The following is a 14,588-nucleotide window of genomic DNA, read 5'->3' as shown; positions in this document are numbered from 1 at the left end:
TCCTGCCACACTGTACACCCAGGACACGGTATGGTGGTGTACTCTTCCTGGCACACTGTACATATAGCACACTGTATGGTGGTGTACTCTTCCTGCCACACTGTACATATAGCACACTGTATGGTGGTGTACTCTTCCTGCCACACTGTACATATAGCACACTGTATGGTGGTGTACTCTTCCTGCCACACTGTACATATAGCACACTGTATGGTGGTGTACTCTTCCTGCCACACTGTACATATAGCACACTGTATGGTGGTGTACTCTTCCTGCCACACTGTACATATAGCACACTGTATGGTGGTGTACTCTTCCTGCCACACTGTACATATAGCACACTGTATGGTGGTGTACTCTTCCTGCCACACTGTACATATAGCACACTGTGTGGTGGTGTACTCTTCCTGGCACACTGTACATATAGCACACTGTATGGTGGTGTACTCTTCCTGCCACACTGTACATATAGCACACGGTATGGTGGTGTACTCTTCCTGCCACACTGTACATATAGCACACTGTATGGTGGTGTACTCTTCCTGGCACACTGTACATATAGCACACGGTATGGTGGTGTACTCTTCCTGCCACACTGTACATATAGCACACTGTATGGTGGTGTACTCTTCCTGCCACACTGTACATATAGCACACTGTGTGGTGGTGTACTCTTCCTGGCACACTGTACATATAGCACACTGTATGGTGGTGTACTCTTCCTGCCACACTGTACATATAGCACACGGTATGGTGGTGTACTCTTCCTGCCACACTGTACATATAGCACACGGTGTGGTGGTGTACTCTTCCTGCCACACTGTACATATAGCACACTGTATGGTGGTGTACTCTTCCTGCCACACTGTACATATAGCACACTGTATGGTGGTGTACTCTTCCTGCCACACTGTACATATAGCACACTGTATGGTGGTGTACTCTTCCTGGCACACTGTACATATAGCACACTGTGTGGTGGTGTACTCTTCCTGCCACACTGTACATATAGCACACTGTGTGGTGGTGTACTCTTCCTGCCACACTGTACATATAGCACACTGTATGGTGGTGTACTCTTCCTGGCACACTGTACATATAGCACACTGTGTGGTGGTGTACTCTTCCTGCCACACTGTACACCCAGGACACGGTATGGTGGCTCATCGTACCCGGGCTGTGACTACACGATCACCACTGCCCCGCCCATACCTTGTCATGTGACTCCCGCTGCACGTACCTGTGCTGCTCGTCCGCCGCCCCCCGCCGCCACACTGAGGAGGTGGCTGCCGGCCCCTGCATCTCTGCGCTCCCGCTGCCTCTCTGGGATACGGCGTACAGCAGAGAGCAGAAGCCACAGGCCAGGCACAGCAGCACCAGCCGCCATGGCGGCCGCCTCATCACACTGTCCCCCGGCCAGAGCCAGCTCGTCGGCCGCTGCTACAGAGCCGCTTCCTTCCGGGACCTCAGTCCGATCTCTGGATCCGGGGGCGTGGTTGGAAACCGGTGGGCGGAAGCGTAAGGAAGAGCTATGATAGCATTGTACTGCGGGGTGGCACAATGCTGCAATGTCCTGCGGGGACACCCACACCGAGACCCGGGACTACAACCCACGGATGTCACTGGGAAATGCTATATACTTATTCTCCCCGAAGCCTGTCTTCACCTTCATGACCGGGCCATTTTTTACAATTCTGAGGTCATAACTCTGGAACCAGGGCCGGACTGGGAGTATGGCTGCGTTCACACATTTTTTTCGCGGCGGTTTTGCCGTGACAATGCAACAAACCAGCATCCCATGCAATCCTATGGGATTCCGCAATGCTGCCGATTTTCCCACGGCGGAATCGCATCGTGGAAAAATCCGCAGCATGCTCATTAATTTTGCGGAATCGCGGGGATTCCAACCACATAGGAATGCATTGTTCCGCTTACTTTCTGCATGTGGCTGTGCCCACCATGTGAAAAGTTATCAGAAGATTTGCGCATGGTACCCACGGTCCGGAGGAGAGGAGACTGTCCTCCGGGCTCTGGGCACCATATCCCTGTGAAATATAGAATAAAAAATCGGGTTATATTCACCTTCTGGCATCCCGCGCAGCCTTCTTGAGCTTCAGCGATGCTCCAGTTCCCAGTAATGCCTTGTGAGACCTTTGATGACGTCACGGTCTCGCGATACTGTAGCGGTCCCTATTCCTTGCGAGACCGCGACGTCATCAAAGGTCTCGCAAGGCATTACTGGGAACTGGAGCATCGCTGAGGCTCAGGAAGGCTGCGCGGGACGCCAGAAGGTGATTATAACCCGATTTTTTAAAATTATTTTTAACATTAGATCTTTTTACTACTGATGCTGCATAGGCGGCCTCAATAGTAAAAAGTTGGTCACACTTGTCAAACACTGTTTGACGAGTGTGACCAACCTGTCAATCAGTTCTCCAAGCGATGCTACAGATCGCTTGGAAAACGCTAGCATTCTGCAAGCTGATTACACTTGCAAATCGCTAGTTTTTCCGCGGGAAAATCGCAGGATTTGTCTGCTTTTCTGCTGAACGGTCTACCGTAAAGTACCGTACTGTAAAAGAAATACCGGTAACTCATCGGGGAGCTCCGCGCAGCAGGTTAAAATTGTCATCTCTTTGCTGCGCGGCGATCCCCAGGATTGGGCGTTTTCTTTGAAACCTGATGATCCTATTCTGAATAATGTGAACGCATTTTTTCAGGCCTTGGGGTTGTTGTATGATGAATCTAATGCTAATGATCAGGCTGAAAATACCCTGTTGGCATTGAGCCAGGGTCAGGATTCTGCAGAGTTGTACTGTCAAAAATTCCAAAAGTGGGCAGTCCTTACTACCTGGAATGATGGTGCCTTGGCAGCTCTCTTTTGGAAGGGTTTGTCAGAAACCGTAAAAGATACTATGGTGGGATTTCCTGTTCCCTCTGGTCTTGACGATTCTTGTCATTAGCCATTCAGGTTGATCGGCGTTTGCGTGAACGCAAAACTGCACGAGAGGTGTTGCCACCTGTTGAACAAATGTCTGAACCTATGCAATGGGATAGAGTTTTGTCTAGGGCGCAACGTCAGCAGTTCAGAAGGCGTAATAAGCTGTGTTTTTTCTGTGGAGATGCCTCTCATATTATTTCTGTCTGCCCTAAACGAGAGAAACGTTTTGCACACACATTTGTTGTGGGTGGTGTTCAACCTAAGTTTCTTCTGGCAATTACTCTGATCTGCTCCCTGTCCACATTTTCCGCTAAGGCTTTTCTGGATTCGGGAGCAGCTCTGAACCTGATGGACTTGGATTTTGCTAAACGTTGTGGGTTTCCTATGACACCTCTGCGGACGCCTATCCCTTTGAGGGGTATTGATGCTACTCCTTTGGCGAAGAATAAACCTAAGTTTTGGACCCAGGTGGTAATGCGGGTCGCCCGAGACCATCAAAAAAATTGCAGATTTTTGGTGTTGCATTATTTGCATGATACTATCGTTCTGGGGTTTCCCTGGTTGCAAATCCATAATCCAGTTTTGGATTGGAAATCTTTGTCTGTGGTGAGTTGGGGTTGTTGGTGTGCCCTTAGTGACGCTCCTTTTTTCTCCACCTTTCCCCAGTCGCATAATGTTCCTGACTATTTGGCTGATTTTTATGATGCATTTAGTGAGAATGAGTCTGCGTCTTTGCCTCCTCATAGGAGTTATGACTGTGCAATTGAGCTGAGCCCTGGGTGTAAATTTCCCAAGGGTTGACTTTTCAATTTATCTGTACCGGAGCACGAGGCTATGCGATCCTATATTAACCCCTTCCTGACATGAGACGTACTATCCCGTCCACGGTACCCGGGCCCGTATGACCGGGGACGGGATAGTACGTCTACCGCGATCAGCGGCGCCCACGTGGTGAGCGCCGCTGATCGCGGCCGGGTGTCAGCTGATTATCACAGCTGACACCCGGCACAATGTGTCAGGGGCGGTCACGGACCGCCCCCGACACGTTAACCCCTTGCACACCGCGATCAAACGCGATCGCGGTGTACCAGGAGTTAAAGGGAAGCATCGGCAGGGAGGGGGCTCCCTCCGTGCTTCCCTGAGCCCCCCACGGCAGCGCAATGTGCAGCGCTGCTGCGGGGGGCTCCTTTCCTCCAGGCCCCCGAATCCAAGATGGCGACGGGGGCCTGGGGAAGCTGGCTTCCTCAGTGCCTGCAAAGCGCAGGCATGAGGAAGCCTTGTGCACTGCCTGTGACAGATTGCTGATCTGTCACAGTGATCTGTGATGTGACAGATCAGCGATCTGTCACAGGACAGTGATGTCCCACCTGGGACTATGTAATAAAGTAAAAAAAAATTAAAAACAAGTGTAAAAATAAATTTAAAAAAATCGCCAAATAAATTAGTAAAAAAAAAAAAAAATATTCCCCAATAAATTCATTTTTTTAAAATAATTAAAAAAAAAACAATAAATGTACACATATTAGGTATCGCCGCGTCCGTAACGACCTGCCCTATAAAACTGTCCCATTAGTTAACCCCTTTAGCGAACCCCTTAAAAAATAAAAATAAAAAACGAAGCAAAAAATAATGATTTATTATCATACCGCCAAACAAAAAGTGCAATAACGCGCGATCAAAAAGACGCATATAAATATCCATGGTACCGCTGAAAACGTCATCTTGTCCCGCAAAAAACAAGCCGCCACACAGCATCATCAGCGAAAAAATAAAAAAGTTATAGCTCGCAGAATAAAGCGATGCAAAAATAATTATTTTTTATATAAAATAGTTTTCATTGCATAAAACCGACAAAAACATAAAAAAACGACCTAAATGAGGTATCGCTGTAACCGTACTGACCCGAAGAATAAAACCGCTTTATCAATTTTACCGCACGCGGAACGGTGTAAACGCACCCCCCCCAAAAGAAATTCATGAAACGCTGGTTTTTGTTCATTCTGCGTCCCAAAAATCGCAATAAAAAGCGATCAAAAAATTTCACGTGCCCGAAAATGGTACCAATAAAAACGTCAACTTGTCCCGCAAAAAATAAGACCTCACATGACTCGGTGGGTCAAAATACGGAAAAATTATAGCTCTCAATATGTGGTGATGCAAAAACTATTTTTACAATAAAAAGCGTCTTTTAGCGTGCGACAGCCGCCAAACATAAAAACCGCCATAAATAGTAAATCAAACCCCCCGTTATCACCCCTTTAGTTAGGGAAAAATAATAAAATAAAAAAAATTGATTTATTTCTATTTTTCCATTAGGGTTAGGGTTAGGGCTAGGGGTGTGTTGGGGTAGGGTTAGGGTTAGGGCTAGGGTTAGGGCTAGGGTTAGGGCTAGGGTTAGGGGCGTGTTGGGGTTCGGGTTGGAGTTAGAATTGGGGGTTTCCACTGTTTGGGCACATCAGGGGCTCTCCAAATGCAACATGGCGTCTGATCTCAATTCCAGCCAATTCTGAGTTGAAAAAGTCAAATGGTGCTCCTTCCCTTCCAAGCTCTGCTATGCGCCCAAACAGTGTTTTACCCCCTCATGTAGGGTATCAGCCTACTCAGGACAAATTGCAAAACAATTTTTGGGGTCCAATTTCTCCTGTTACCCTTAGGAAAATAAAAAATTGGGGGCAAAAATATCATTTTTGTGGAAAAAAATGATTTTTTTATTTTCATGTCCGAGTGTTATAAACTTCTGTGAAGCACTTGGGGGTTCAAAGTGCTCACCACACATCTAGATAAGTTCCGTGGGGGGTCTAGTGTCCAAAATGGGGTCAATTGTGGGGAGTTTCAATAGTTTAGGTACATCAGGGGCTCTCCAAACGCACATGACACCCGCAGACCATTCCATCAAAGTCTGCATTCCAAAACGTCACTGCTTCCCTTCCGAGCCCCGACGTGTGTCCATACAGTAGTTTTCTCCCACATATGGGGTGTCAGCGTACTCAGGACAAATTGGACAACAACTTTTGGGGTCCAATTTCTCCTGGTACCCTTGGGAAAATAAAAAAAATGGTGACTAAAAGATCATGTTTGTGGAAAAAATACGAATTTTTTATTTTCACGCCCGGGCGTTGTAAACTTCTGTGAAGCACTGGGGGGGTCAAAGTGCTCACCACACATCTAGATAAGTTCCTTGGGGGGTCTAGTTTACAAAATGGTGTCATTTGTGGGGGGTTTCCACTGTTTAGGTACATTAGGGGCTCTCCAAAGGCAACATGACACCCGCAGACCATTCCATCAAAGTCTGCATTCCAAAACGTCACTACTTCCCTTCCGAGCCCCGACGTGTGCCCATACAGTAGTTTTCTCCCACATATGGGGTAGCAGCGTACTCAGGACAAATTGGAAAACAACTTTTGGGGTCCAATTTATCCTGGTACCCTTGGGAAAATAAAAAAATGGTGACTAAAAGATCATGTTTGTGGAAAAAATACGAATTTTTTATTTTCACGCCCGGGCGTTGTAAACTTCTGTGAAGCACTGGGGGGGTCAAAGTGCTCACCACACATCTAGATAAGTTCCTTGGGGGGTCTAGTTTACAAAATGGTGTCATTTGTGGGGGGTTTCCACTGTTTAGGTACATTAGGGGCTCTCCAAAGGCAATATGACACCCGCAGACCATTCCATCAAAGTCTGCATTCCAAAACGTCACTACTTCCCTTCCGAGCCCCGACGTGTGCCCATACAGTAGTTTTCTCCCACATATGGGGTAGCAGCATACTCAGGACAAATTGGACAACAACTTTTGGGGTCCAATTTCTCCTGGTACCCTTGGGAAAATAAAAAAATGGTGACTAAAAGATCATGTTTGTGGAAAAAATACGAATTTTTTATTTTCACACCCGGGCGTTGTAAACTTCTGTGAAGCACTGGGGGGGTCAAAGTGCTCACCACACAGATGTGTGGTTCCATTTTGTAAACTAGACCCCCCAAGGAACTTATCTAGATAGATAAGTTCCTTGGGGGGTCTAGTTTACAAAATGGTGTCATTTGTGGGGGGTTTCCACTGTTTAGGTACATTAGGGGCTCTCCAAAGGCAACATGACACCCGCAGACCATTCCATCAAAGTCTGCATTCCAAAACGTCACTACTTCCCTTCCGAGCCCCGACGTGTGCCCATACAGTAGTTTTCTCCCACATATGGGGTATCAGCATACTCAGGACAAATTGGACAACAACTTTTGGGGTCCAATTTCTCCTGGTACCCTTGGGAAAATAAAAAAATGGTGACTAAAAGATCATGTTTGTGGAAAAAATACGAATTTTTTATTTTCACGCCCGGGCGTTGTAAACTTCTGTGAAGCACTGGGGGGGGTCAAAGTGCTCACCACACATCTAGATAAGTTCCTTAGGGGGTCTAGTTTCCAAAATGGTGTCATTTGTGGGGGGTTCCACTGTTTTGGTACATCAGGAGTTTTCCAAACGCGACATGGTGTCCGATCTCAATTCCAGCCAAAAACGTCAAATGGCGCTGCTTCCCTGCCGAGCTCTGCCTTGCGCCCAAATAGTGGTCTACCCCCACATATGGGGTATCATCATACTCAGGACAAATTGCACAATAACTTTTAGGGTCCTGTTACCCTTGGAAAAATAAGAATTGAGGGTGAAAAGATCATTTTTGTTGAAAAAATATGATTTTTTAATTGTATGGCTTTATGTTATAAACTTCTGTGAAGCCCATGGGGGTTCAAAGTTCTCACCACACATCTAGATAAGTTCCTTAGGGTGTCTAGTTTCCAAAATGGTGTCATTTGTGGGGGGTTTCCACTGTTTTGGTACATCAGGGGTTTTCCAAACGCGACATGGTGTCCGATCTCAATTCCAGCCAAAAACGTCAAATGGCGCTGCTTCCCTTCCGAGCTCTGCCATGTGCCCAAATAGTGGTTTACCCCCACATGTGGGGTATCAGCGTACTCAGGACAAATTGCACAATAACTTTTAGGGTCCTGTTACCCTTGGAAAAATAAGAATTGAGGGTGAAAAGATCATTTTTGTTGAAAAAATATGATTTTTTAATTGTATGGCTTTATGTTATAAACTTCTGTGAAGCCCATGGGGGTTCAAAGTTCTCACCACACATCTAGATAAGTTCCTTAGGGGGTCTAGTTTCCAAAATGGTGTCATTTGTGGGGGGTTTCCACTGTTTTGGTACATCAGGGGTTTTCCAAACGCGACATGGTGTCCGATCTCAATTCCAGCCAAAAACGTCAAATGGCGCTGCTTCCCTTCCGAGCTCTGCCATGCGCCCAAATAGTGGTTTTCCCCCACATGTGGGGTATCAGCGTACTCAGGACAAATTGCACAATAACTTTTAGGGTCCTGTTACCCTTGGGAAAATAAAAATTGGGGTGAAAAGATCATTTTTGTGGAAAAAATATGATTTTTTAATTGTACCGCTGTACGTTATAAACTTCTGTAAAGCCCTTGTGGGTTCAAAGTTCTCACCACATATCTAGATAAGTTCCTTGGGGGGTCTAGTTTCCAAAATGGGGTCACTTGTAGGGGGTTTCCACTGTTTAGGTACATCAGGGACTCTCCAAACGTGACATGGCGTCCAATCTGAATTCCAGCCAATTTTGCATTGAAAAAGTCAAACGGCGCTCCTTCCATTCTGAGCTCTGCCATGCGCCGAAACAGTCGTTCCCCCCCACATATCAGGTATCTGCGTACTCAGGACAAATTGCACAATAACTTTTGCAGTTCAATTTCTCCTGTTACCCTTGGTAAAATAAAAAAAATTGAACCTGAAGTATTTTTTTTATGAAAAAAAGTTAGATGTTCATTTTTTTTTAAATATTCAAAAAAATTCCTGTGACGCACCTAAAGGGTTAATAAACTTCTTGAATGTGGTTTTGAGCACCTTAAGGGGTGCAGTTTTTAGAATGGTGTCACTTTTGGGTATTTTCTATCATATAGACCCCTCAAAGTGGCTTCAAATGTGATGTGGTCCTAAAAATAAAATGGTGTTGTAAAAATGAGAAATCGCTGGTCAACTTTTAACCCTTATAACTTCCTAACAAAAAAAAATTTTGGTTCCAAAATTGTGCTGATGTAAAGTAAACATGTGGGAAATGTTAGTTATCAAGTTTTTTGTGTGCCGTATCTCTGTGATTTAAGGGCATAAAAATTCAAAGTTGGAAAATTGCGAAATTTTCGCCAAATTTCCGTTTTTCTCACAAATAAACGCAAGTTATTTGAATGAAATTTTACCACTAACATGAAGTACAATATGTCACGAGAAAACAATGTCAGAATCACCGGGATCCATGGAAGCGTTCGAGAGTTATGACCTCATAAAGGTACAGTGGTCAGAATTGTAAAAATTGGCCCGGTCATGAACGTGCAAACCACCCTTGGGGGTGAAGGGGTTAAGGAGTCGTTGGAGAAGGGTCATATTAGACCATCCTCTTCACCCTTAGGTGCTGGTGTTTTTTTTTGTGGCCAAGAAAGATGGTTCATTAAGCCCTTGTATTGACTATCGTTCCCTCAACAAAATTACTGTTAAATATCAGTATCCGTTACCCCTGATTTCTGATCTATTCTCCAGAGTTAAAGGTGCTTGCTGGTTTACCAAGCTTGACCTCAGGGGGGCGTATATTCTTATTCGCATTAAGCAGGGGGATGAATGGAAGACGGTGTTTAATACTCCGGAGGGACATTTTGAGTACCTGGTGATGCCTTTTGAGCTAATGCCCCTTCTGTCTTCCAGTGCTTCATGAATGATATTTTCCGAGACTTTGTGGATAAATTTTTGATCATCTATCTGGATGATATTTTGATCTTTTCCAAGGATTGGGACTCTCATGTGGAACATGTTCGGACTGTGTTTCGGATTTTGAGGGAGAATTCCCTGTATGTCAAGGGATCGAAATGCCTTTTTGGTGTACAGAGGATTTCATTTTTGGGATTTATTTTGTCTCCGTCAACTATTGAAATGGACCCGGCCAAGGTTCAGGCCATTTATGATTGGGTTGATTTATGTCTGAGGTTCATTGCTCCGCATTGGCTGGTCATCCAGGTATTTTTGGTACTAGAGATTTGGTGAGTCGGTCTTTTTGATGGCCCGCCTTGTCTCGTGATGTCAGGAATTTTGTGCAGTCCTGTGGGACTTGCTCCCTGTCTAAACCTTGTTCTCGCTCTAGTGGGTTGTTGATGCCTTTGCCGGTTCCCCGGAGGCCATGGACCCATATTTCAATGGATTTTATCTCTGATATGCCTGTCTCTCAGAGAATGACTGTTATTTGGGTGATTTGTGATAGATTCTCTCAGATGGTCCATCTTGTACCACTCCCTAAGTTGCCATCCTCCTCAGAGTTGGTGCCCTTGTTTTTGGTGGTTCGCTTGAACGGGATTCCTGAGAACATTGTATCTGACAGAGGAGTTCAGTTTGTTTCTAGATTTTGGAGGACTTTCTGTTCCAAGCTGGGAATTCAGTTGTCCTTCTCCTCTGCGTTTCACCCTCAGACCAATGGGCAGATGGAGAGAACAAACCTGACTTTGGAGTCGTATTTGAGATGTTTTATTTCTGCTGATCAGGATGATTGGGTTTCATTTTTGCCCTTGGCTGAATTTGCTTTAATAGAGCTAGTTCTGCCACTTTGAGTCACCTTTTTTTGTAACTTTGGGTTTCATCCTCGATTCTCTTCAGGGCAGGTGGAGTCTTCTGCCTGCCCAGGTGTTGACACTGTGGTGGAGAGAATGCACCAGATCTGGGACCAAGTGGTGGATAAGTTGTCTCTCTCCCAGGAAAAGGCCCAGCGGTTTTACAACCGGCATAGGACCATTGGTCCCCGGTTTAAGGTGGGTGATATGGTTTGGTTGTCATCAAAGAATATCTCTATGAAGGTGGCATCTCCAAAATTTAAACCTAGATTTATTGGACCTTACAAGATTTTGGAGATTCTTAATCCGGTCTCTTTTCGATTGGCTCTTCCTGTTACATTCAAGATCCATAACGTGTTTCATAAGTCTCTGTTAAAGAGGTTTGTTGAGCCAGTAGTTCCTGTGGTGGCACCTCCTGACCCTGTATTGGTTGAAGGTAATGTGGAATATGAGGTTGAGAAGATTCTGGATTCTCGTCTGGCTAGACGGAGACTCCAGTATTTGGTTAAATGGAAGGGTTATGGCCAGGAGGATAATTCTTGGGTCCCTGCATCCGATATTCATGCCAGAAGATTGGTTCGTGCTTTTCATCGGGCCCATCCTGATCGCCCTGGTGGCGTGGATGAGGGTTCGGTGACCCCTCCTCAAGGGGGAGGTACTGTTGTGAGTTCATTCTCCCCTTCACCTTTGATGTCTGATGAACTCCCTCTGCTGGTGAAGAGAGGTAGTGAAATTGATTGGGATGGGAAGAACCTGTGATTGGACATCTGGAATTTCTGAGTGGATATAAGGCAGCCGACGCCCCGCATGGCTGCTGGTGATCCTTTCTGCTCTGAACTCTTGCATCCAGTTTAGTTCCTGTCTACTAAAAGCTAAGTTTTTGCCCTGCTATTAATCCATGAGATTTTGTCTGGTTTTCCTTAGTTTTTGTATTCAGCCAGTCCTGGTTGGGACTGGCTGAATTCCATTTTTGTCTCTGATCAGTTGATCTCTTTGCTCTGTTTTCAGAATATACCTGAGTGCTGATATAGTGATTTTGAAGTCTAGCGACTTCAGGGCCTTTTTCCGTATCAGACGGTTGGGACATTTTTGGTAGGGTTTTTTGCGGATTGCAGTCAGCATCTTTTCTGTCCTGTCCTATCTAATTAGTTGGGCCCCATCGTTTGCTCAGCCTGTCTTTCTGTCTGTGTTTGTGTTTTCATCTGTATTTCACCGACATTACATGTTGGGGGCTGTCTATTGTTTTGGGGTCTGCTCTGGGGCAGTTTAGATTTCCCCTTTCCTTCTTTAGGCTTATGTAGTTCTCCGGCTGTGACGAGGGGTCTAGGGCACCGTAGGAACCCCCCACGGCTACTGTTAGTTGTGGTGTATAGGATCAGGGGTCTGCAATCCGATAGCTACCAACCTCTCCGGTTTTCTGGACTTAGCTTGTATTTTTGTTTTCTCCTCCGGTGACTCATTCATAACAGAGATCGCTGTTGTGTCACAAAACTTGTGACTCGCTAGCGAGATCGCTATACGGGGCCCTAAGAGCATGCAAGTGTGTGGTAGTCCACGCTTTTGAAATTCTATTACATGCACATAGACAACTACACGGCCAAAAATGTGTTTTTTCAAAATCTCGTTAAGCACGGCTTGGAGTTTGATTTTAAATACTCATGCAACCAAATCTGGTCTGAACCCTTTGCCATGGTTCTAAGTTTTCAGTAATTTCTTTCCACTTTCGGCTACAGGTCATTGTAACAAAAAGATCTGGCTTTCCGAATTTTCGAACGTCATGGCGTCTTGGTAATTTTGTTGCATATCTCTTGGGCTTCCAATGAAAGTGGACGGTAAAATTACTGGTGTCCCAGCTTTTAGCCCTTGGTGTAACGCAGCATTATGGATGTGATCCTTAACGCCAGCATAACTGTCGACGCGTAATGCAATGCCTTTTGATTTTGTTTTATATATTCTATCCTATCGGATTCAATTTTGACATAACTGTCAACGATAAATTGTTGCCTCAAATTCCCATCATTTAAAAGGGGATTGAACTTGTCACGTATGGAAAGCCTGTATGCATAGTACTGCAACAGGGTGTTTTTTTTTGTCAATCTTGATCCACTGGTATGGATGGTAGATGAATGTCACCAATTCCTTGATGTTGCACACTTAAGGCAATTGGAGTTGTAAAATTTATTGTCCATCCACTGTCCCCATATGGGAATAGAAGTGGATATGTCATTGCATCACACTTTCTGTGAAGAAAGCTGATTTGAACTGGTTTTCACTTTTCAGGTGAACTCTGATGTCCCTATTAAATGGGGGTTCACCCATTGCATTTTGATAAATTATAGCTACTTCATTGCACCTTGGTGCATTGTAGCGCCTCTGGTCATCATTGTAGTCATTTATAACTGACATTGTTATTTCCAGCGGATCGCGATTTTCCAATTCAGCAATCCTCTCTTCCTCTCTTTCAAATTCCCTCATCATTGTGAAGGCTCTTGCGAGTGGGTTAATTGCTTTCATTTTCTCTCCAAGAGATGACAGCGGGGCTGGAGGCACTTTTTATTTGCTTGACTTCTTGTACTTAATGCTTCTTCACTGTCCAAGATATAAATCTGGGCATACTTGGGAGTACTACCCACAGTGGGATGCAATGGGGCATTTCTGTGGTAAATTTGTCCTTGAATTCGAAAACAGTGTGGACCATGCCCAGGAGGTGGCGCTACTTGTGCTCCCATTGATGCCAAAGCAAGCGAGCTATTGTATTGCCTTATATTAGCCATAAAGGTATTGGAGTGCTGATGCTCTCCTTTCATCAACTTGACTAATTGATCATCCATATGAATGGGACATAATTGGATGCGCCCTCTCTTGCAGCTGGAAGGGAATGTTTTGTACTGCGCCATTTCGTCTTTGAAATTTTTAGCATAGTGCTCTTCAATACGTGTCTCATCGATTTGATTGGGAAGTCCTCTAGCGGCAAATGTAACTTGCCGTCGTCGAGTGGATCTTGCATTTTGGACACGTCTTCTATCTTGTTTTCTTTTTTGTGAAATTTGTGTATCACTTTGTGCATTGCTTGTTGCTCGTTGTTGTGCAGCATTAGATGCTGTACCTGATTCAGTTACTTCATTCGTTTCTCTTGCTCTGGCTGCCCTCTGGCGGGCTGCATCAGCAGTTCTTCGACAATTCCGTTCGTCTTCTGTTTCATTAAGACACGGGATACGCATCCGTATGCGATTCGCTTCTCTACGTGCAGCATCGCGCTCAATTTGATCCATCTTTGCAATATTGCCTCACAGTGTTGCCTCTCAGGCTAACGTTCAAAAAAGGCTTATGCCTTAACTCGTCACCAGAGAGAGCTCCTCTCCTTAGGTATCCATGGTTATGCCCACGCAGTTAGCTGCTGGTGGTAGTAACTTTGGATACCTAAGTTACTGTTCAGCTATTGATGACTTATTGCGCACAGACATACGGTTGAGCTGTGGATGACTCATTGTGCACAGACACACGGACACGTCCAAATTAGGTATATTGATGGTTACTTACTGCTCTATGCAATAAAAGGAAACACAGGACTCCATACTGCCATTCCTGACCACAGTATACTACAACTCCAATGATACCACCTAATTCAACAGGAAAAAGCTGACAACAGAGAATGATAGCATTTGTAACTAGATTTCTATTACAAAATGCTATAATTTGTCCATGTAAAAGGCAAAACTACCCAAAAATGGAGAGACATAAAGATGTCCTAAATTGACACCCACTATCTGCATGCCTTACTGGAGGATAGGGATGGCATAGAGGGCGAGCTCCTTTGAAGACTTCCATAGTGGGGAGCCAGTGCAAAGAGCTGAAACACCCCAATAAACATGTATTATTACATTGTCATCCTCCTACTGTGTCCTGTAGGGGTCACTAAATCCCCAGCAGCTAATTGCTAGGTATTTTAGCTGCCATACCCGTTAATATTAACTGATTGTCAGCGACTCCTCATTTAGG

General features: G+C 45.0%; 1 protein-coding gene across 2 annotated transcripts in view; it reads right to left on the bottom strand.

Annotated features, from left to right (window-relative positions):
• Nucleotides 1-1,544, bottom strand: part of GXYLT1 (glucoside xylosyltransferase 1) — a 61,500-nt gene extending 59,956 nt beyond the window's left edge. The window contains exon 1 of one of the 2 annotated variants that reach the window (XM_073573257.1): nt 1,241-1,544. In XM_073573257.1, the coding sequence (XP_073429358.1) occupies nt 1,241-1,401 (161 nt within the window). In that variant the 5' untranslated portion in view covers nt 1,402-1,544. The remainder of the gene's footprint in view (nt 1-1,240) is intronic. The other variant, XM_073573258.1, reaches the window with a different exon arrangement.
• Between the last annotated feature and the right edge of the window lie 13,044 nt (nt 1,545-14,588).

Source organism: Dendrobates tinctorius, unplaced genomic scaffold (genome assembly GCF_039654945.1).
Source record: "Dendrobates tinctorius isolate UK_male_01 unplaced genomic scaffold, ASM3965494v1 ptg000035l, whole genome shotgun sequence".
Lineage (NCBI taxonomy): Eukaryota > Metazoa > Chordata > Amphibia > Anura > Dendrobatidae > Dendrobates > Dendrobates tinctorius.
Note: the sequence above shows the minus strand (reverse complement) of the source record. Positions and strands in the feature narration are given on the sequence as shown.